This window comes from Pimephales promelas, chromosome 6 (genome assembly GCF_988280905.1).
Source record: "Pimephales promelas chromosome 6, fPimPro1.hap1.1, whole genome shotgun sequence".
NCBI classification, from domain to species: domain Eukaryota; kingdom Metazoa; phylum Chordata; class Actinopteri; order Cypriniformes; family Leuciscidae; genus Pimephales; species Pimephales promelas.
This window is the reverse complement of record NC_142774.1, coordinates 3,022,380-3,044,557: the sequence shown is the minus strand read 5'-3', so window position 1 is coordinate 3,044,557 and position 22,178 is coordinate 3,022,380. Positions and strand designations below refer to the sequence as shown.

The 22,178-nt window shown below is 38.7% G+C and overlaps 2 protein-coding genes across 6 annotated transcripts; both read left to right on the top strand.

The window, feature by feature from the left end:
* The first annotated feature begins 2,829 nt into the window (after positions 1-2,829).
* On the top strand, positions 2,830-4,778 carry lgalsla (lectin, galactoside-binding-like a). The gene is made up of 5 exons (XM_039684630.2): positions 2,830-2,988; positions 3,614-3,688; positions 3,765-3,853; positions 4,090-4,252; positions 4,385-4,778. The coding sequence occupies exons 1-5, from the start codon at positions 2,956-2,958 to the stop codon at positions 4,526-4,528; spliced, it is 504 nt and encodes a 167-aa protein (XP_039540564.1). The 5' UTR covers positions 2,830-2,955; the 3' UTR covers positions 4,529-4,778.
* Positions 4,779-7,121: 2,343 nt separating this feature from the next.
* aftpha (aftiphilin a) lies at positions 7,122-22,148 on the top strand. Of its 5 annotated transcripts, none has more exons than XM_039684561.2 (10): positions 7,122-7,303; positions 10,399-11,874; positions 12,687-12,841; positions 12,938-13,064; positions 16,170-16,226; positions 16,468-16,590; positions 18,023-18,083; positions 18,279-18,362; positions 18,896-19,019; positions 20,715-22,148. In XM_039684561.2, the coding sequence occupies exons 1-10, from the start codon at positions 7,262-7,264 to the stop codon at positions 20,845-20,847; spliced, it is 2,382 nt and encodes a 793-aa protein (XP_039540495.2). In that variant the 5' UTR covers positions 7,122-7,261; the 3' UTR covers positions 20,848-22,148. The 5 variants fall into 5 exon arrangements, with proteins under 5 accessions (XP_039540495.2, XP_039540487.2, XP_039540507.2 ...); XM_039684553.2 differs by having other exon boundaries at positions 20,712-22,148; XM_039684568.2 differs by having other exon boundaries at positions 7,126-7,303; positions 10,367-11,874; positions 20,712-22,148.
* The last annotated feature ends 30 nt before the right edge of the window (positions 22,149-22,178 follow it).

Sequence of the window (22,178 nt, the reverse complement as noted above, 5' to 3'; positions counted from 1 at the left end):
AATTCGAATAAAAATGTGCTTTATTTATATACAGTGAATTATCATACATATTTATACATTCAAAAGTAAGTAGAACAATGAATCATCATTTTAGAATCTGTGCAAGTGTGTGTGTGTGTGAGTGAGTGAGTGAGTGAGTGCGTATGTGTGTCCCTTTCTCCCACACACACACTCTCTCTCTCTCAGCACACTAGGCCTCGGGGACATTTTTTTCACCAGATGTTCCTCTAAAAGGAAGTACTTCAGCATGGGTTTGTTGCCACAGTTGCAACTCAACATACACACAGCAACATAGCAACCGTCCTGCACCGAACTTCAATGGCTGCGCGCCGCCCCTCTGCCACGGCCTTACATAATGAAAATGTTATGCTAACTCAAGGCAAATATTAAGTTACCCCAGCTGCCAAGGGCTTGTTGTCACGCCGTCATGGCAACAGTTGCCATGAGTACGAGTGTGTTTACAGTGTGTTTTAAATACTCTGAACTTGGACTGGAGAAGGAAACAAAAGGACTGCTTGGCCGGAGTCCTGAAGTCTGAGTGAGTGTGTGTGTGTGTGTGTGTGTGTTGGGCGTAGGAGATAGAAAAGAGAGATTGTGTTAGAAGCCTTTGTCTGTGTAACACATTAGTATTGTTATCATGTGATCTCATTGAGTCCATAGATCTCTAACCAGCTGTGCTCCATCAGCACAGAACAGTGAACTATGACACAGCTTTATGACTATTTACAACAACTTCAGCTAAATCTGACTGCCACGCTTATGAAGCTGAATAAAGCAACAGGTTGATGAGTGATGATGAGAACAGTTCTCACTGAGGGTTACACGGTAGGTCACACTGAGGGAACATCTTGTACTGTGCATGTAAAAACTGGTTTTATTTCTTCTTATTATTATATTTTTGTAGTATGGTAGTTCTGTAAAAAAAGGAAACGTTTTAAAAATCATACATTTTAAAGATTTAAAGTTATTGCCACATACAGACATGCAAACAAACAAACAAACAAACAATCAGAAAAACAAACAGACACGCAAACAAACAATCAGACAGACAGACAAACAAACAGAAAAGCAAACAGACAAACAAACAAACAATCTGACAGACAGACAAACAAACAGACAAGAAAACAAACAAACAAGCAAACAAACAATCAGACAGACAGACAGACAAACAAACAAACAAACAAACAAACAGAAAAGCAAACAAACAAACAGACAAGCAAACAGACAAACAAACAAACAATCTGACAGACAGACAAACAGACAAGCAAACAGACAAGAAAACAAACAAACAAGCAAACAAACAATCAGACAGACAGACAAACAAACAGACAAACAAACAAACAAACAAACAGACAAGCAAACAAACAATCAGACAGACAGACAAACAAACAAACAGACAAGCAAGCAAACAAACAAACAGACAGACAAGCAAACAAACAGACAGACAGACAGACAGACAAACAATCAGACAGACAGACAAACAAACAGACAAGCAAACAAACAGACAGACAGACAGACAAACAAACAGACAAGCAAACAGACAGACAGACAAACAAACAGACAGACAAGCCAAAAACAGACAAACAAGCAAACAGACCGACAGACATGATAGATAGACAGACAGACAAGTAAACAAACAGACAGACATATTGATAGATAGACAGACAGACAGACAGACAGACAGACACAGACCAAAAGACAGATGATAGATGTACAGAAACTAAAGAGTTGCTCTATACTGCCACCTGCTGTGTTCACATTCACACAACACAGTAGATGAGACAGTTGTGCTGCTGTCTTCTTCATGTTTATTCAGATGAACAGCTCATCATTGATCATGTGTTAAAACTCACATCAGCCAAACTACGACTCAAAGCATACAAGGGTCTGAAACCCTTCGCCCTTCTCTAAAATAGTTTGTGTTAACAGTTAACACATTTCACTGTCGCACAACTACAGGCTGCAATTACCAGTCCACACACGGATTAACTTCACAGTATTTATTACTCATCATCTCACTTATATTTTATGACAGAGTGTCTTAATCACGTCTAAATCACGACAGATGAAATGTTTCTGACACACATCAAACATGGTGCAGTAATTGCTGTTGCATAATGAGGGTGGGTTAGGCTTAAGTGAGCTATTCGTCTCATCAGATGTTTCTCCTCAACTTCCTAATGAGAAACAAACGTAGAAACAAATTATATTGGTCTAAAATGATTAATTAGACAGCAAAGTTCATATAATTTGGGCTTCGAAGAATCTGATGGTTTTAAAGAGATTTAATTTAAGAAGTTTTAAATTGCGCACACGGCTAATTCAAGGCGTTACCATGGTATCAGTACAAAAAACAACAAAATACACAAACAAAACAGCTTTACTTGTTACTTTTAGTTTAGTGCCACAACAGTTTTCTTACATTCTGCATTTTTTCTTTGTAAACTACGTCTCTAATGGCATTTTGTCAACGACTTTTCAAAATAGAGCATGATTTTACAATCAAATATTTATTTTAAGTCATGTGCTTTAATAAGGTGCAAAAATAACTTCCAAACAGAGTCCTAAGGAGGATAAACGACGACTCAAGTCTTAATAAGAGCTGATTACAAGTCTTTTTATTTCTTTATTGTTGTCCGAACGAACTTTAGTAGTATACACTATAGTATACAGAATTAACATCTTAATACATCTAAAAAAACAAACACAATAAAATAAAATAAAAAACAAACAAACACGACAGTGTACAAATTGATTGAGCTGATTACAAGGCGCGCGCTCGGATTATCGCGCTGCCCACGTCACAAGGCAAAACCTGCAGGTCGCGCGCTGATTGGCCGCACGCGTCTCTCTGAGAACTTCCTCCGCTGGAAACAACACACACGCAGCGACCCGATCCGTGCCCTGATCCTCGAACCGAACCGAGCCCGAGCCGATGCTGGATCTGCGTAGAAGATGGCCGAGTTGAGCGCAGTCCGACAGGAACTTGTGAGTATTTTCATTCGCGACGTGTTTTTTCCTGCGTCACACACGGAAACAAGTGGTCAGTGTGAACTAGACTAGAGAATCCGCTCGTGTTGATGTTTTAAACCCATAATTATAATAACAATGATTAAAACTCATGGTGTTCTTCCAAACCCGTATGAACTTAGTTCTGAGAAACACACACGGAGGTCTTTAGCAGGGTGTTGTTGACGCTTCTCTTACAGTTTAAGTGAATGGGGACTGGAGCTTTCAAGAACAAAAATGATGGAAAAAGTAGTGCATACGACTCTACTAACTAAAACTATTATCTACAGCTTTGGTTCTTTAACACACGTTTGTTTTTAGTGATGTCAAAAATGGCATTGATTCTTGAATGACTTGATATTTGCATTTTCATGGTGATTTTTATCCTCTAGGGGTTTGACAGATCCAGTCCCCATTCACTTTCATTGTATAGAGGAAAACAGCATTTACATTGTGCATTTGTGTTCTCTGCAACATTACCTTTTAGGTAACGTTAAAGGTTCACACACGAATCTTTACTTTCCACCTTTGTCCATACATGTAATTTGCATGTTTTTTGCACAAACGGCTTCCTCTTTACTTCCTGGTTGTGCTTTATCCACAGAGAAACAGAAATCTGAGCAGTTCTTTCGGGGAGTCTCGGTGTACGTCACCGCAAAAAGATGAGCAACAAAAACTGGTAATGACTCAGAAAACGTCGTTTTGTTTGTGCTTGCGTGTTGTTTTGTCTCACGACCCTGTCTTGTGTGTGATAGGCCGTGCCGTTCTGTGGCGGCATCCGGGGGGGAATGCGACCGGGGAAGAAAATCACCATCATGGGCGTCGTGAGCGCTGATCCAGACAGGTAGCTCACGTCAAAAACACACACTTGCACCTTGTACACATGCAGGGACGCTCGCCGTTTCATCTTATCTGTATAACTCAAGTGATCAAAGTCTGTTTTCCAGCGTAAGTAGGAATGAGGTTGGACAGAAAACCTGATAAAATCACAATGTCTAGACGTTTGAATTTTCTTGAGTGCGTGACCTTGTTTTGGTTGTTTCACCGTCTAATTTAAACCCTTCTCTCTCTCTCGGACAGTTTCGACATCAGCCTGACGTGCGGGTGTGAAGACGTGGCTCTGGATATGTGTGTACGATTCGAAGACCGGGAGATTTTGCGAAACGCCTGTGTCTCTGATAGCTGGGGTGAGGAGGAGAGGTCAATGCCGTATTTCCCCTTCATCGCAGAGCAACCTTTCAGGGTCAGAATCACAATCACTATCATCTGAAGTTTACTGAAAATAACTGTGCACGAAACAAAACGGTGTTGTTGAGTCACAAGTCCTGCATTACTATCTTTCTGAGTCTGTGTTTTGTTTTGTTTGTTTGTTCAGGTCGAGATCATCTGCGAGCACCCGCGCTTCCTTGTGCTCGTGGATGGCCATCAGCTGTTTGACTTCTACCATCGCGTGACGCCGCTGACGTCCATCGACACCATACAGATCAGCGGCAGTGTGACCATCACCAAGCTGAACTGACGTGAAAGCGCAGGGAAGACTGTCTGTGACACTGAAGGACACTCCAGAATCTGTCGAGCTGATGAATTGATCTTCAAACCTCTTTTTTGAGCTGTGAGGAGGCTTTTCTTTTCATTAGCATCATCATTAATATGCTGAAGTCAACATGAAACGGCACTTTACAATAGTACAATAATGATAATTCATAGAAGTATATTTAATTGTTAGTTTAGCTTACGTTAGCTAACATGAGCCTGAAGTGTGTTTTTCCCATCAGGATTGTGAAAAGTGGCCGTATTATACCAGAAAACCTGTGCTGCTGGTGAACACATTTAAAGGTGCAGTAATCGATTTCAGAGAAACATTGTAGATACTTAATACAAATTTGAAGCGAAGCAAAATAATGCAAAGATGACGAACGACAAGAAAAAAATACACGAGAATATACAAGCAAGAGTTTGTTAGATGCCACCAGCTCACTCTCCTCCATCATGAGTGGACACGCCCCCAACTGCTGATTGGTTCACTCTCTCTCCTCCATCATGAGTGGACACGCCCCCTACTGCTGATTGGCTCACTCTCCATCACGAGGTGACACGCCCCCACTGCTGATTGGCTACAAGTGTGTCGTGCTACTCGGTCCAAACCACTTTCGACAGCATTTCTCAGAAATCACTTACTGCGCCTTTGAGGCTTTTCAGAGGAAGAGCAAACAATTTAATTAAAGATAATGAATGCAAAATATAAAAAAATACCAATAAGTCAAGCACAATAAGAGCAAGAGTATGAATTCAGAAAGTAAAAGGAGTTCTGGTTTTATGTTGGCTTTACAGCGTTAAAATAGAGATGCCATAATTCTTATATTAGCACACTTTAGAAATGAATGAATGAGTCGAGATGTTGATGCACAACTAACAAGCTTCATTGGAGAACCTGTTATGAAAAGCTATAAATGAACGTACTGCCTAAATGTAACAGTGCTAATGCTCCAGCTAATGTTCTCAGGTGTGAAACCTAAAGAGATTATTTATTTATTTCCTGAATACGTCTTTATAAACTAAAAGGGGTGACGTATGTTTTACAGTAATAGTGATCATTCCATTGTTGTTCCGTTTACAAGCACTGCATTTTATGTTTAGTTAAAGAGACGCGACAACGCGATGACGTAAAGTTCATTCAGGTGCTCTCGTTACTTGAGACTGGAAGAATAAATCCAGAGATGAATCATTGCATTCCAGTGCTGTTGAATGGCTGTTATGTATTTATGGTCACTGAGCACACGGTTACACAAATAAAAGTCTTCTAATGAATGATATTGTGTTGTGAGTGATGTTTGTAGCAAGGACACTATTGACCAGTACTGTAGATCATTTGAATAAACCAAAGGTGTGTAGAGGGAAAGTTATAGCTATACTGAGGTACAGAAAGAGATTTAAAACATGTGACTGGAGTATCACAGTCCTATTACACAAACATTTCTCTTCCTGTCTGGATAGTTTTAATGTAGATGTTTACAGCTCATGCAATATGAGACTCGTGTCGTCTTTCTGCATATTGTGCAGTTAAACTCTTGTCTTTGGTTTTCCTGTTGCCGTTCTTATCTCTATTCTGCTTCCTGGTGATTCTATTATAGTAGAGTTGTCTTTTTAATTGTTTTCCCTTTCAGTAGATACTAGATAGAAAAGTACTTATTTAATTTATTTAAACCTACTATGTTTATGATATTATGTGTTTTGAATTTTATTATTGTATTGAATTATTATTATGTCACACTTGGGTCCATGAACATATTTAATAATAAGTTATAAATAAGTTAATATTAATAAGTTTAACTTAAATAGCACCTTTCCCAAGCTTATAGAGAAAAACAAATCATGCAGAGTGTAAAATAATTATAAAAAAGTAGTAGTAGTAATAATATTTATACTACAATAAATTTAAATAAATAATAAAATAATAGTAATATTATTTAATATTTATTTAATATTAGTAATAGTACATTACAATAAATATTAACCATTTATTGAAATATAACTTTATTATAGTAAATATTTTAGATTAGATTCAAATAAACAGTACAGTAGAAAAAACGTGATGGTACTGAATAGAAACGAAATATTTTCCAAATTATATTTTACAAATATTAATAACATATATTTTTTCACAGTATAAATTTGTTTTTTGGCAAAACAGTGTATTTCCTAAAATAAATGAATAATAAAAAAGACTTATAAAAAATAAAATAAAAGTTAATGTAACTAAATAGAAACTAAATATTTTAAAATAAAATAAATAGATTAAAATAAATATTAAAAAAGATTAAAAGTCAAATGTGCTAAAATGCATGAAATAAATAAATAAATACAAACAAATAACAATAAAAAAGTAAAAAAAAAAAACAGCCAACAATAAACAAATAAACAATACATATTACAGTGACTAACTTAATATATAGAAACTATTATTTCCAAATGATATTTAACACATAATATTAATTTGTCACAGTATAAATTTGGTCTTATACATATAAATAATATATATTGCTGACTTTTAATTCAGTTCTGGGTTTAGTTTAAATCTCCCAAATCAGCTTCATCCAATCAACATGAGAGTCCAGAAGTGCCACACCATAGCCCCTGGTGCATGCTGGGTAATCCTCGGGAAAAGAGCAGGATACACTCTCACACACACACACACACACACAGTCTGACAGAGAGAGCTCGAGCCAGTTGTGTGTGTATGTAAGAGCTACAGATGCTCGCCGTGAGGATGGACGCATCACTCCGGACTCCTGAGGTAAGAAGATGACTGACAGCTGCGCGAGAGCTAGCCGTTAGCATCCAGGCTAATGCTAGTGTTAGCCTGCTAGCATCGCCGTTGTTAATCAATGGGTTCTGATGCTACATTGAGTTTGCATGCTAACTGATTAAGTTTGCGCTTCTAAATCACCTAGAGAACAATAACAGGACTGTTATGGCAACTTTTTCATTGTTTAGAAAGAAGCAGCTTGTTTTGACAGCGAAAAACAACTCAGTTTATGCTGTCAGGTATAATTTCACTGCTGTGATCAGGCTAATGGCTAACTGCTAGCCGGAATGTAAACATCACCAAAACGAGTCGATTCTGTCCAAAAGACTAAATGTCAGTTTTATTCGGATTTAATTCGTAAATAAGCCATCCATCTGTATTATTTACGTTTGTTATTATTGAAAGTTGTATCATTTTATGTCATGTAGGCCTGCTGTTTCTTGACAGCTGTGATATTTAAATCAGCTAAATTATACGAAATAACTGATTTAATAACTGCACTCTTAAAGTGCGTCTTACGTACTTTGAAAACTGTCATATAACAGCAAAAATGTAATCAAACGTTGCTTTTGTACCTCAGAAGAGTTACAGTACTGCAATACAGTCATCATATGAGTAATGTGAATGTATGATTATAGATATTTATAGATGTAATGCCCTAAATGGATTTATCTTTAGGAAATAGAGTGTTTTTTGTCAATCTGATCAAATGAATGATGATGTCCTTCATCCCATGTTAATTTTTATTCTTTCAATTCACTATATAAAACAGAAGAGTAAATGATTCAATTGGAAATCTGATGGTACGTTTTGTGTGTGTTTGTGCTAGAATAGAGAAACCTTTAAATGGCATTTAGGTCGCTAAAGTAGTGGTTTGGCAAAGATCATGTCATTGTTTGAGCCGTCTTTCAGCAAACAACACATTCCCACTACAATAGAGCGTTTAAAAGCCCTGCTTTATTTGGCTTGTGCTTTTTCTCTACTTTGTAAATAATTGCATTCAGTGACTGAATTCTTTTGGTTTGTTTATTCACGAGTCACGACTCTCTGAATTGATCCGGTTTCCCTGTTGCTCCACTACGTCTCCTAGTATTAGCACTTAATCAGTGTCTAATTTGAAGACAAACTGTCTAGTTTTACTCTGGTTGATTTGATTTGAGTTAGACAACAAGATCCGGTGTCTGTAAAGCACTTTTCTGGCGAGCGCTGCCATCAGGAAGCGATTGTTCAGTGGGATTGCAGTGGTTATCAGTACTTTAAATAGACATATTTAACACTAGTCTTATTCATATCAAGCTTAAGAAGATTTATTGATGGCTGTCTCAAAAGCTCTGCATGATTTAAGGTATTAAAGCACATTAAAGCAAGGTATTATTCACTCACTAGAATGTAATATTGTGTTAAAATCACACTTTTTGACACGCAGTAGTGAAGTGTTTCTTGTCTTTGCAGACGCAGTGATTAGACGCAGGACGGGGCTGATGTAGAAAGCGAGGCTCGTGTTAGTTCAGGAGGAGTGTGTGCAGAAACTCCTGCTGTTTTAAACATGCAGCGTTACAGAAGGCGCCGACTTTCTTTGTGTGTCAGAAATCATTTCCAAATGACTCTTTCCATTTTAAATTATGTGTAATTACAGTTTTAGACTAATCCTGTGGGCATCCTGACACTTTGATGATATTAATAGCGTTCCAACAGTTTTTCCAACACGATTTTGGAGCAATTATTTTGTTTGTTATATATCAATATGACTATAAAATAATAATATAACTTTTTGCTATGATTACTGTTACTACTAAATAAAAATATTAAACAAAACAAGAACCATTACTAATATTATGTATCGCTGTAAAAATTAAAAAATGAGTTAGAAAAATATTACAATAGTTATATTTCACTGTACAACTGAAAAAGTTCAATACTAGTATTATTGCCGTCTTCATTTATTCATATTAAAATGTTTAAAATAAATCAAGCTTTTATTTTGGTGGAAAAAAACTTAAAGCGTCTTGTTGATAACAAGTATGGGAAGATGTCTGGCGTATATTGCGTTCCCAAATCCACATGAAGATGAATATAGATGTGATTATTAAATTACAAAGGCTACGATTTAATTAAACACAAACACTACATGTTACAGAATGAATTTGGGCTGTGAAACAATTAATTGCATCCAAAATAAAAGTTTGTGTTTACATAATATAGCCTATGTGTGTGTACTGTGTATAATTATTCTATAGATATAAACACACACACATGCATATTTAAAAAATATTTGCATGTATATACTGTATATATATTTATATACAATTTATATATATAATTTTTTTCTTAGATGTATACATACGTGTGTGTATACTGTACGCAGTACACACACATATATATATATATATATAAAAACAAACCCAAACTTTTATTTTAGATGCAATTAATCGTATAACTGTGTCCATTTACTCAAGGAGCTCATAATCCCGTGTTTAGGAGCCGCTGATTTTGAGACTTGAAACACTGGATCATGAGCTGCTCGTGTGTAAATTAACACAGTGGTGCGCTTCACTCTGAAACATGCTGCGCATTGGTGTTACATTGTGTGTGTGTAAATGAATGGACAATAGAGACACCAGAATAACGTTCATGATGATTCTGAAGCTGAAAATGCAGAATTATTTTAGACGAATAGTCTTGCGCTCTGTCACTGGCTAGATATATTTAAAATATTGTAAAAAGTCACTTTTAACTGGTAATATCAGACATTTGGCATTACCAGGACCCACAAATATTCCCTAATTGCATTTAACATATACTGTATTGCAATATATTGTGACACAATATATTGTTACATCCCTAGTAAATTAGATTTGTACGTATTTTTCCATTTCATTTGCCAAGAAAACTCTCTCAAACAATCACACATCTAGATCTAGTTGTTTCCAAAATCTTGCTTTGTGTCTCATTGGAAAATACTGGTCTGTAAGATTACAATTTGTACTTGTTTTGCCACAGTCCTATTCATGATGCTAATCTAGCGTACATTGCTTTGCTAATCTGCTGCAGGCGTGAGCTCTTGGCCGTGTGTTTCTGCTCAGGTCCCCATGGAGCCTGACGTGATACGCATGTACTCCTCCTCCCCACCCCCGATGGAGGACGGCGTCGAGGACGAGGACGATGAATTCAGTGACTTCACCGGCGTCCCGAACAGCACCAGCTTCTCGGAGTTCGAAACGCCCACCTCGTTCAACCAGAACCGGGCTTTAAACGCCACCTCGCCGCCGGAGCTACTGAGCAACGGGAGAATCGTGGGACTGTCGTCGCAAACCGCAAAGGCTAATGGCGTAGCGCCTAGCCAGACTGGCACGCCCAATGGCAGAACGGTTAGTGTGGAGGAACTTAAAAAGTTGACCGAGCATCAAGCTCACATCACGTCCCTGGAGTTTGCAACCGGATCTCGGACTGATAGCGCTGACTGCAATGGCACCGCTGAAGTGCTAACAAACGGATTTGCAAAGTTAGATCAAGGAGAAAGCCCACCTACGCCACACAAAAACAATGAAAGTCCAGATGATTTTGCAGATTTCGCTGCTTTTTCAAATGCCGAACACAACCAGCCTTCAAACACAGACTGGGAACATTCAAATCAACCGGCGCAGAATGACATTAGCGACGGTGTTGTTGAAGCGCGAGGAGCTAGTAAAGCGGACGACAGCAGGGATTCGAGAAACACAGGGTTTGGAGTCCCTTTGGAAAACTCGGAAGGTCTCAGCAACGGGAGCTTGAGTTTTCATGAAGGGTCGGATTTAGATCGAAAGGATCTAGAAGTTGATGCTACTGAAGCTGTTAGCACAGCGCAACCGCTAGCCGTTAACGGTGTAGCCGATGATGGCTGCGTTTCGCCCGACTCTGAGGAAAGATGTAGTGCTGAACAATCAGATGAGAAAGGCTCAGAGAACGAAGAAACGGAGACGGAAACAGAGACTTCCTTCGGTCGGCCGCTATCGACAGACGCGCTCGAGGAATTCGGCGACTTTAGCACGACGGGATCCGTACCTTCGCCTCCGCTTCAGGAGGACACTGCCACTCCGGCCGATCACAGCCAACTCGCCGAGGACGACGACGATGAGGATTTCGGAGATTTCGGGGACTTTGGCGACGCTAGCTCATTTAGCGCGACTGGATTTGCTGATTTCGACCAGCAGGGGGCCACAACGCTAGTCGCTCAGGCTGAAACGGACCCCACAATGGATGGTGAAGAAGATGAATTTGGCGATTTTGACACATCAAAAGAACCTTGTAAAACGGATTTGGCTGGCGAGGAAGCAACTGCGTTTCCTGGAAGTGACAGTTTTGCGGATTTCAGCTCCGCGACAGTGGAAAATGCCGCTGATATAGGAGGATGGCAGGCTTTCTCTGAGCCGGATCAGAGCCAGAATGAAGAGGAATCGTGGGCATCATTCGGGCAGGAACAGGATTCAGTGTGTTCTGAAAAAACTGGAGACGAATGGCAAGGGAGTCAGACGCTTACGGCGCCCCCTAGTGTTGCGGAGGAGCGCAAAAGTTGTACAACGGTAAGTCTGATTATCTAAAATATTGGTTGGTTGATTTATCTTTCCTGTTTTTCATTCTGTTCCTCAAATTGTTGTCCTAAACGGTGAAAGGTGTTGAAAACTGGCTGGGAAGTGATACCAGATTCAGGAATGTACCTGGACCGGATGGTTTACTCTTTCTACATGGCTGATTAAGCATTCGTTAATTTCACTGTACAAGTTAGTCATTAAGTCGAAACTAAATGCATGTTAAAAACAGGAAAAACACTTTATTTTAAAATAAATCAGTTTGCTCTCTCTAAGCGTAAAGATCAATAACAGAAGTTTGGGGTCAAAGGAATATTGGGACACTGTTTTCTATGTGAAGATTTGTTAAAATATGATTTATTCCTGTGATCAAAGATGTACTATTTCAGCATCATTACTCCAGTCTTCAGTGTCACATGATCCTTCAGATCAATCACTCTAATATGAGGATTTGATGCTCAGGAAATATTCATTATTATTATCAATGTTGAAAATAGTTGTGCTGTTCAATTATTTTGTGAAAATGTGATTGGCATCACAAAGATAGAAAGCGGAAAAAAACAGCATTTACTTGAAATAGAATTTTTGGTAACATTATACATGTTTTTCCTGAATAAAAATGAAAAATTTATTAAAAATAAATATAAAAATCTTATCGACCCCAAACTTTTGAACAGCTGTGTATGTTTATAATCAACGTTTATCTCACCTCATCCACTATCTTTGATTTAGTTGATAAATATTTTGAATCAATTTTCAATAATCAATGTTGGATTTTGTTCAATTGGCCGTTGTTTTCCACGAAGACTGCGCTGTTCAGCCGCTTGGAGAAGATTTTCCAGGCCAGTTTTGAGCTGGTTGTCGCTCCTCGGGTGGAGGAGGACGTGTCCACGCTCAACAGCTTCCTCAAACCCCCTGACGTGTCAGCACAGGAGCACAGCGACGGAGGACAGGCCAGCGGGTGAGCAGCCACGAGTGTTTTAGCTGAGGGCTGAACGATGTAATGAAGTCTTCATTGTTGTGCTGTGGTGTGTGTCTCCTCCTGTGGGTTTTGCAGGGCGTTGCGGGACGTGTGGCAGCAGCTTCAGGACGTTAACAATGCTTATGGTCTCCGGTACCAGTGGGGCGGCTCTCACACCAATAAAGCCCTGCTCTGCTCTCTCGGCATCGACACCAGAAATATAGTGAGTCGCTTTGGGAAAATGTTTTTTTTTTTTTTTGTCTTTAAATATTAGCAAAATATGAATTATATTCGAATTCTTAAAGCTGCAGTAGGGAGTTTTGAAAAAATGTTGACTTAGCCTGAAAATTTAAACAAGCACAACTTACAGGTCCCACCCCCTTGCTCTCTGCTGCGCTACAGCCCTCCCCCACAGTGGAGCCATCGACCGGAAGTTGAAGCCTCGCGGGAGCTGCCATCTTGTAGCAGAACTTCACTTGCGTTAGCATTCCCATTGACTCCCATTCATTTTGGCGTCACTTTGACAGCGAATAACTTTACATCTGAGGTGTTTGAAGACCCCATTTGTCCTTTATTTATTTCTAAAGAAACACGACAATGTATAAAATGCTCCATTACCTTGTAGCTTATGTTATGGCCCCGTAGAAGCAGTCTTTGTAAAAGTAGGCTAACGATTGCGTCATATCCACGCTACTCTATGTCGAACAGTAGAGAGATTACCGTATGGACAGGAGGAGAAGCTCGTACTACTACTACTCACACTCTCCGCCTCTGCAAGTTTCGAAAGAGAATGATTCAGATTTCTCATGCCACAGCCACTACAAGACAGACGGGTTTGCTCTCGTCACATCGACTTCGTCAAGCTCTGATTGAGTCTGTGCGTCAGGGACGGAAGTGCTAAAAAAAATTGCCAAAAACGGGCTTCAATCATCTCAATGGAGTTCCAATGAGATCGCTCTGTCCATTTCCTATACTGTCTATGAGCGGAGCCTGTCGTGAACGCGCAGGCTAGTGAGCAGGGACACCAATGACGGCGGACAATATGTTATATGGCACATTCACTAATAGGGACGAAACATCAACAATATGCTTTACATTGACTATTAAAGGCCTGTCCATACTTTGATTACAAACTTGGTCCTCAAATCATTACGTATTTGCAATACATGTAATGGAAATTTATAACGTTGCACCTTTCTATAAGTTATAAATAGCTAGTAAGATAATATAGCGATAACGCAACTTATGTAATATAATTCAAGATAAAGGTTTGCTAGTAGGCCTGTATTTGTGACGAGTTCAGAAGTTTTTTGAAAAATAACCGGTAACCGGTGTTCTGACGATTCATGCTACCCATCGAGATTTGCTATGCGCATGTGCAAACTCAGTTTTTTTTTTTTTTTACAAAAGGTACATTTTCCTGTTATAATGTATAATTTCCCTTTAAAAAAATGCTTACTAACATATGAATATTTATACGGTCAACAAGCTGAAAAAGAATAACTGAAAGTTTCAGTTACGAGCAAAGGTGTACTTTGACAAGTCAAAGATGAATATTTTATGATAATTTTTACTTTTCACACCGTTTTAAAAATAAAAACAGTAGTCTACAGTATACAGTAGCTACTCTTAACTTAGAATTGTATTATAATTGTATTTCATACGACTTTAATCGGCATTCTGTGATCAATTCGCGATACGGTAGCATTTTTCGACAAGGCAGCAAACCGGCGAACGTTCAACAAGCTAAATAAACAAATACAAAATTAAAGTATAAGCCAGCAGCCCCTCACGGACAACACACAAAACAGCACATACAAATCACAACATAAAATCAGACCTGTTCAGCTCTCCACCGACGTCGTGATGCTCCTTGATCCGCTCCTCCGTGAGAGAGGCGAGACAGTCCGCTGTGTCTAACAGGTGTCGGTCATTACCACTCACGGCACCGGCCTCGCGCCACTCTTATGTCTCTGTCCCTCGGCCTCAATGTTATATCGCCACAATATTATTTCAGCAGCAACGTGACGAGCCAGTGAATTAACAGGTTTCAGTTGTTGCTTTGCACAGTGCGTGACATTTCATTACATGTAATGCGGCTTAAGTTTTGACACTGAGTCAATGGGCTCTGTCTAATACTTTCTTTTTCGCTTGTTTATCGTCATCATTTTCTTCCTTTTACCCTTCTTTGTTTTATGAGCAGGTTCCACTCGAGAAATTGGCAGTTTAGGTTGTTTCTCCGCCATTAGCACAGCAATCACCGAGTTTGGTTTGAATGACGGCGCGCCGCTGTGAAGAGCGCTCTTTCGTGATCAGCGCGTACACGAGAGCGTGATTGACACTGCTAAGACACGCCTCCTGGCACTAAGTGGTTGTTTTTGACCGTGAGCGTTGTATTAATGGCAATAGGACCACTGGGAGGAGCCAGAGGAGCTTGATTTATTTCACAGATCATCTATCTCATAGTCTACTGTCAGGACATAAAGACAGTTTTAACAAATATGTAAAAAAATATTTGTTTACAAGTTACCTACCTACTGCAGCTTTAAGTCAATACTTGATGTTAGTGGACAAAAGTACTATAGCTATTGTCCAGTGTTGTAGTCGAGACCACCTCACTCGAGTCTGAGTTGAGACCGAGACCAGAGAGAGTCGAGTCCAAGTCGAGTCCGAGTCGAGACCAGTGAGGGTTGATTACCTAATTTACTTTTATTTACTTAGAGAAATACTTTTTTTATTTTACTGAATTTACTTAGAGTTTAAAAAATATGATCAGTTTAGGGTAAAAAGGCCACATAGTAGGTGGTGTTAAAAAGTAGTCATGCGCAGTTGTGCACTAGAAAATCACCAATCACTGGAAGTGTCAATCAATTTAAAGAAATATTTTATTAACATACATTAATAATCATGAAAAATATTTTGAATTGAACTCGAGTGGACTCGGGAATAAGTCTGAGTCCTAAAAAAAAAAATGTTCGAGTACGAGTCAATTCCGAGTCCAAATGGACACGAGTCCATGACAAGACCGAGACCATTAAAATATGGTCTCGAGACCGAGTCCGAGTACTACAACACTGATATTGTCTCCTTTGCCCACAAGAAGGCGCAAGCGAGCGCAGTAAGCAAAAATAAACCAAATCAAAACTGAAACTGGCGGGACATTTCCCAAACACACTCATCCAATCACAACACATTATATGCGGAAAATAATGTGTTTTGAACTTTGAAGGATGAAAACCTGTTCTAGTAGACCCTAAAAACTAAATCAAGACTATAATAAATGGCCTCTTTAACTTCTCATCGTCAGTGTTTGTCTCTTTCTCCTCAGCTCTTCACGGGCCATAAAAAGCAGCCTGTGATTGTGCCAATGTACGCTGCCAGTCTGGTGAGTGGAGCCCAGCTGCAGCCCAGTGTGTGTGTGATGCTGGTTTATTTGAATCGTCCTCCTGAGTGTGTTTAATCAATCATTCAATTCACATTTATTTGTATAGCGCTTTTCACAATACACATCGTTTCTAAGCAGCTTTACAGAAAAATCATGTGTCCACATTATAGTTCAGAGAGAGATCTGTTATCAGAGGAAGCATTTCAGAAATGTACATGTGTGTGTGTGTGTGTGTGTGCAGGGGATGCTGGAGCCCACGAAAGAGCCGGTGAAGCCTGTCTCCGCCGCTGAGATGATCGCCTCGATAGCACAATCTCCCTCCGTCGTCTCAGAGCTGAATACCTGTCCCCCAGACGCCGCGCAGGTGAGCGTCGCCACGACCTTCATCTGATCAGACGCTTCACTCAGAAACGGGAGTATCGTGGGATATCGCTCAGCTGTATTTAGCTTATCCAACTTTACCCGCATACATAATACTCAGATAAAGCGATATATACTGGATTGCAAATCTCAAATTACATTATGGTTCCAAAATATACCGATATTAGAGGTCGACCGATATGGTTTTTTTTCACGCCGATACTGATCTTTTGAAATCCGGGTCGGTCGATTAATGCTGCCGATTTATTTTGGCCGATATTTGCTTGGTTTTTAACCTCTATTTGAAAGATAAAATGTAAAAGAAATGATAATTGCTTAACATAGACAAACTTTCTCAACAAAAACATTTTATCCTCTCAAAAAACATTGTATTTTTGGTTTGTTTTGTTTGTTGACGGACAAAGACAAATGGACAACCTAATTATCACAAAAAAGGAGAAAAAAAAACGTTAAATTATTTAATTTTTTATATATAAGATTTATTATATTTTATTTAACTTATAAAAATAACGTATTTCACTAGTAAATTCACTAGTAAATATTATATATATATAGAAAATAGGATATCAGTCTGGCGAGTAAACAAAAAAAAAAATGACTAGCCAATGGCGATTGTATTGCCAAGCTGTGCGGGGAACACTTTACTTGGGGTGTGCATAAGACTGACATGACACATTCATAATCATAATCAATATGAAGGAGGGTTTTGGCATGTTTGTGTCATTAAGTTTCATTCGCTCAATTATGACATTGTTTGAGATATCTTTGTTATGACACCTTGACATAAACCAATACATCATAACCTGTCATGATTATTTTTCTTGACCTCAACTGCAGTGGTACAAATCTAATTTGTCATTAAAATAAAATAAAAAAAATTGACTAATTTTGTCAAAACCAGCCACATGACAGTTTAATGTAATGTTAACCAATAAAGCTAAGTGGTTTCTTGAGTTTGATCATTAATCTGCTATGTCATGTTTATGACAGGTTGTGTTGTTGTAGTAATGTCAAGTTGTCATGACAAAGACTCGGACGGGTTATGATGAATTGGTTTGTCAATAAACAATGTCATATTTGCATTAAAAATGCCATTATTGAGCGAATTACAGTTAATGACAGTTGACATGCATAAAACCTCCTTCATATTCATGAGTCATGACATATGTCCTGTCAGTCTTATGCACACCCCTTCAAGTAAAGTGTTACCAGATTTATTATTATTTTTCCATTTCTTTTGTGATGAACCATCCAAAACCAGAAGCTAGCACAATTTATAGCATCCCTTTCTTGATTTATTATTTGATCAAACTTAGTTACACAAAGTAGGATTAAAAAAGCCATATTTCTAAGGGTAATACACCAATCAGTAAATGAAGTAATCACACCGTTATTATGTTGTCTTCTCCCGCCAGGAGTCTCTTCCTCCCGTTCAGTTTGACTGGAGCAGCAGTGGCCTTACAAACCCTCTGGACGGTAACAGCATCTCTGGTTTCTCTCACTAACACCTCGAGTCGTACACTGACCATCTCGCTTTTCGCTAGCAGAAACCAGCACTAATCTGGTCATGTAGACTTCAACACTAATCCCGATCTGAGCTTATGTCAACTTCTCTCTCTGTCTGTCCGTAACCCCTCTCCTCTCTTTCACCATCCCTCGTTCTCTCTGAAGCGAGTGGAGGCTCGTCTCTGCTCAACCTCGATTTTTTCGGCCCCGTGGACGAGTCGCCCTCCGGCCCGGCCACCTCCATACCAGGTTTGCTGTTTAACACTAGCGCTGTGTGTGTGTGTGTGTGTGTGTGTTCATGATCTCGGCTCTATTTCCATCCATATCTTTAACCGTCCTTTCAAACGACCGTTGAGCCGGACCGATTTATCGGCAGGCCGATATTATTTCATAAATTCATGAAATAATAGAGTGCCCTCTGGTGGACAAACTATACAACTCCAACACTCATGACATGGTTCAAGCGTGTTACGTCCGTTTTTATTTTATTTTTGAAATATTCATTTATCAGCCATTATAACTGCCGATACCGATAGTTTGGAAAATGCCTAATATCGGCCGATAATATCGGTCTGCCGATAAATTGGTCTGACTCTAGTATTTACGCTAAACCTGTGCAGATCTGGTTTACATGAACTTCCCCAGCAAAGTGAGTAAACATAATAAGTAATTATTTTACCTGGATTTACCATACCGTGTTGGTGGGTGTTAATTTCGACTGCTGATGCGTACGTATGGTGGCGTATCACACAAGTGTTCTGACATGCGTGTGATGTGTGCAGGCGTGGACCCGGAGCTGTACGAGTTGACCCAAGCCAAGCTGGAAGTCAGTGGGGGCGGCAGGAGAGTCGTGGATGCGTTCGCTCGCCTCATGTCCACCGTCGAGAAGACCAGCACCTCCACCAGGTCAGTTCACACTCCTGCTGCTCGGACACACACACACGAGTTTACACTGATGCTGGATTTCTGTATCTCATTATTTGATCACGTTTTTACACAAAATTGAAACAATTGCATCCGTTTGAAACCTGTTGCATATTGCAAACGGTTTATTTTATGTGCAGCACTAGGTTTGTCATTTCATTTAGTGGTTGTCGTAGAGTTTTTAATTCTTAGAGATATGGTTATTTTGCATTTAATCCTCCTTTGTGTGGCAATGTTTTAACTTTTGGGGGTCTGATCACATATAGGGTTAGTTCACCCCAAAATGTAACACCCTCACGTCATCTTCAGGACACAAATCTTTTTAATGAAATCTGAGTTTTCTGTCCCTGCATTGGAGAAATGTAACTAACACTTTTAAGCCCCAGAAGAAGGGTTGGCTCGATACCACAATTTTGGCTTCGGTACGATACCAGAACATGATACCTCGGTATCGATACTAAATCGATACCATAGTCGGGGGAAAAAAAAGTCTCAATTTAAGTGAATTGAAACAATTTGCTTCAAACTCGCCACTATGTGCAAAAGAAAAGTATCAAAAAAAAAAACAAACAAAAATGTATCAATGTAAAAAAATAAATAAATTCAATCAAGGAACATACATTTTAGATTTTGAAAAAAAAAAAAACCTTAAAAAATATACAATTAAAATAGGTTCATTATCTATAATAGATTAACATATAATAATAATAATCGAATAAAGAACTTACATGTAAACCAGCTGTCATGCATCAACAGAGAATTATCAACATTTATAGCATATATTCATCTTGGTTTGGTTACTGTTTAGGTTCATATTATATAATACATTGCATAAAGTAATGTTAAAATGCTAAACATGTATTAGTATATAACATTTTTAGGTCTTATATTACTGATTTATCTATATTGATAAATGCTATATTATTAGGCCAGGGTACCAAAAGAATGTTGACAAATGTAGCTTAATTGTAATATTAGTAATATTAATCTCTCTCTCTCTCTATCTCTCTCTGCCACAGTGGCAGTAATATGCCATTCGTTTTACTATCACTTGTATTCTTTATTCATTCAAATTAAATTAATATGTTTGTATGTTTGTTTTAAAGTGCAAAAATTACGAGACGTAGCTGCTAAACTGTGTAATAAACCGGTATAAACCGGTTCTAGCGTGTCATTTGATCTCTCGTGTTTACCGTATCATATTTAATTGATAAGCTCTTATGGATGTGCGCTGTTCAGTGTTCAATAAAAGTCTAAATTAAATCAGTTGAATGATGAACTCACCCGTCGATCTCTGAACTCTTTGAACAAGTCTGGATGAGCAACTGACGAGCGCTTCGGCGCGTTATTTACACGTTATTTAAAGCAACGTTTGCAGATTGGTGCATTGAGGTCTGTCTCTTTACTATTCTCATTACTTTAGTAGCCAAAGTAATGCCTTATTTCACTCAAACTGCACGAAGAAATTCGAATGAGCTTCGTTTGATCCATCGTGTTTCCTCGTGAGCGTTTGCCGCTTTCGCGCGACCCGCGTCAGTTTCGGTAGCGCACTGCCGCCTAGTGGAGAACTTCGAAACAGCAGCGCGTCAAATACCGAATTTTATAAAATTATGATATTGTACCGTTTGAAATATATTAATGTTTCCGGTCTGATGTGTGTGTGATCTCTCTCAGCAGAAAGCCTGTGCAGAAGGAGGAGAATCTGAGCGCTGAGGCTCGGCGTGTGATCGCAGGCCTGCCGGATCTGTCGTTCATGCAGGCGAAAGTCCTCATGTTCCCCTCCACGCTGACTCCTCTCCCACCCGACTGATGATGCGTTCTTCTCTCCGCCTCTCTTTCTCTGTGTATCGCTCTCCAGTTACACCACACCGACAGTCACATGATTTTAATTTCATCCTTTTGACTCCTATCTCTTTTGTGTCGTTTCCCCCCCGGGCCTTTTTAAGTTTAAACACGTCATGTTACGTTAAGAGAGAGTGTGTGAGATAATCGGCTAATCACTGATCGCTTTAGAGAAAAGACTAGATTAATTTATTTGTAGAATGACAGTAGGAAGAGATCTGTATATAATGAGGGATGAGAGTTTCCTCTTGATTATCCTTAATGTGTGTGTGTGAGAGAGAGGCACTTGTTTTTGGTTTGTTTTAATGAAACACTGGTTTAAAAGTCCTTCAGTGGCACAAGATTTGTACTTAGATATATAAATGCGTAGTTATATAGACTTGAAATCAAACCGTCTGCAAAATTTCCTTTTGATTTCGCGCAACAAAGAACTTTTTTTAATCGTTTGACTACTACATTACAATCAATATTGGTATTACTTGTAGGTTTTAGTTTTTTGATTTCGCACACGCATTAGTGAACACAAAATAAGTTTTTTTTTCTTTCTTTAATTAATTTGCTTTCCTCACTGACACACTGAAGACTATAGGAACGACGGCTTTTCTTCAATGTTTTGCTGCTCGTACTCGGTTCTTATTTTGTTGTTTGTTACTTTTTAATGTAAGTTGAAACCACTGGCTTTGGACTGTAATGTAGTGAAGGAATCGTTGAATGAATGATTATCTTGAATATATATATATATATATAGATATTTATAGCTGTATTGAGAATAAGGGACCAATATCTGCTGTAACGTTTTGCTCATTTTCCTGTTATCATGCTGTATCTGTTTTTTATTTAAACTCTTTTGGAGGACGTCTGCCGTCACAGTGGTCCTGTACGCCAGGAGTGCATGATGGGAAATGTTCACCAGAAATCATCTGTAAAGAGTTTCCCATCTTTTGTCTTTTTTTTTCTTTTTTCTCCCAGTTCTGTGTGTGTGTGTCATTGTTTATTCTGTCTCCTGGAGGATTTTGCACATTGTAAAGACATACGGAAGAACTGCTTACATAGTTAACTGTGGCTTCGGACTGTGTACAGTCAAACTATGGATCATGTAAAAATTGTTATGGGAAAATTCCTATGGAAAACTCATACAGATGAATGATATCTCTAAAGAGCCTGTACCGAGGTCAATCGCGCATGCCTGGGTTCTTTGAAAAAACAAACAAACTAGTGTGTAAATTTTCTTTAAGTGTACACAAGAAATTAAAATAATTTAAGAGAAAATTGTTTCCGACTTTTAATTCATGTCTGCAT

What these genes read in the sequence shown, in the direction of transcription:
- lgalsla (XM_039684630.2), top strand. Translation starts at nt 2,956, where the DNA reads ATGGCCGAGTTGAGCGCAGTCCGACAGGAACTT. An exon ending in GCGCAGTCCGACAGGAACTT is followed by an intron (nt 2,989 to 3,613) that starts GTGAGTATTTTC and finishes CTTTATCCACAG; the next exon opens with AGAAACAGAAATCTGAGCAG. An exon ending in GTGAGCGCTGATCCAGACAG is followed by an intron (nt 3,854 to 4,089) that starts GTAGCTCACGTC and finishes TCTCTCGGACAG; the next exon opens with TTTCGACATCAGCCTGACGT.
- aftpha (XM_039684553.2), top strand. Translation starts at nt 7,262, where the DNA reads ATGCTCGCCGTGAGGATGGACGCATCACTCCGGACTCCTGAG. An exon ending in GCATCGACACCAGAAATATA is followed by an intron (nt 13,065 to 16,169) that starts GTGAGTCGCTTT and finishes CTTTCTCCTCAG; the next exon opens with CTCTTCACGGGCCATAAAAA. An exon ending in GTCCCCCAGACGCCGCGCAG is followed by an intron (nt 16,591 to 18,022) that starts GTGAGCGTCGCC and finishes TTCTCCCGCCAG; the next exon opens with GAGTCTCTTCCTCCCGTTCA.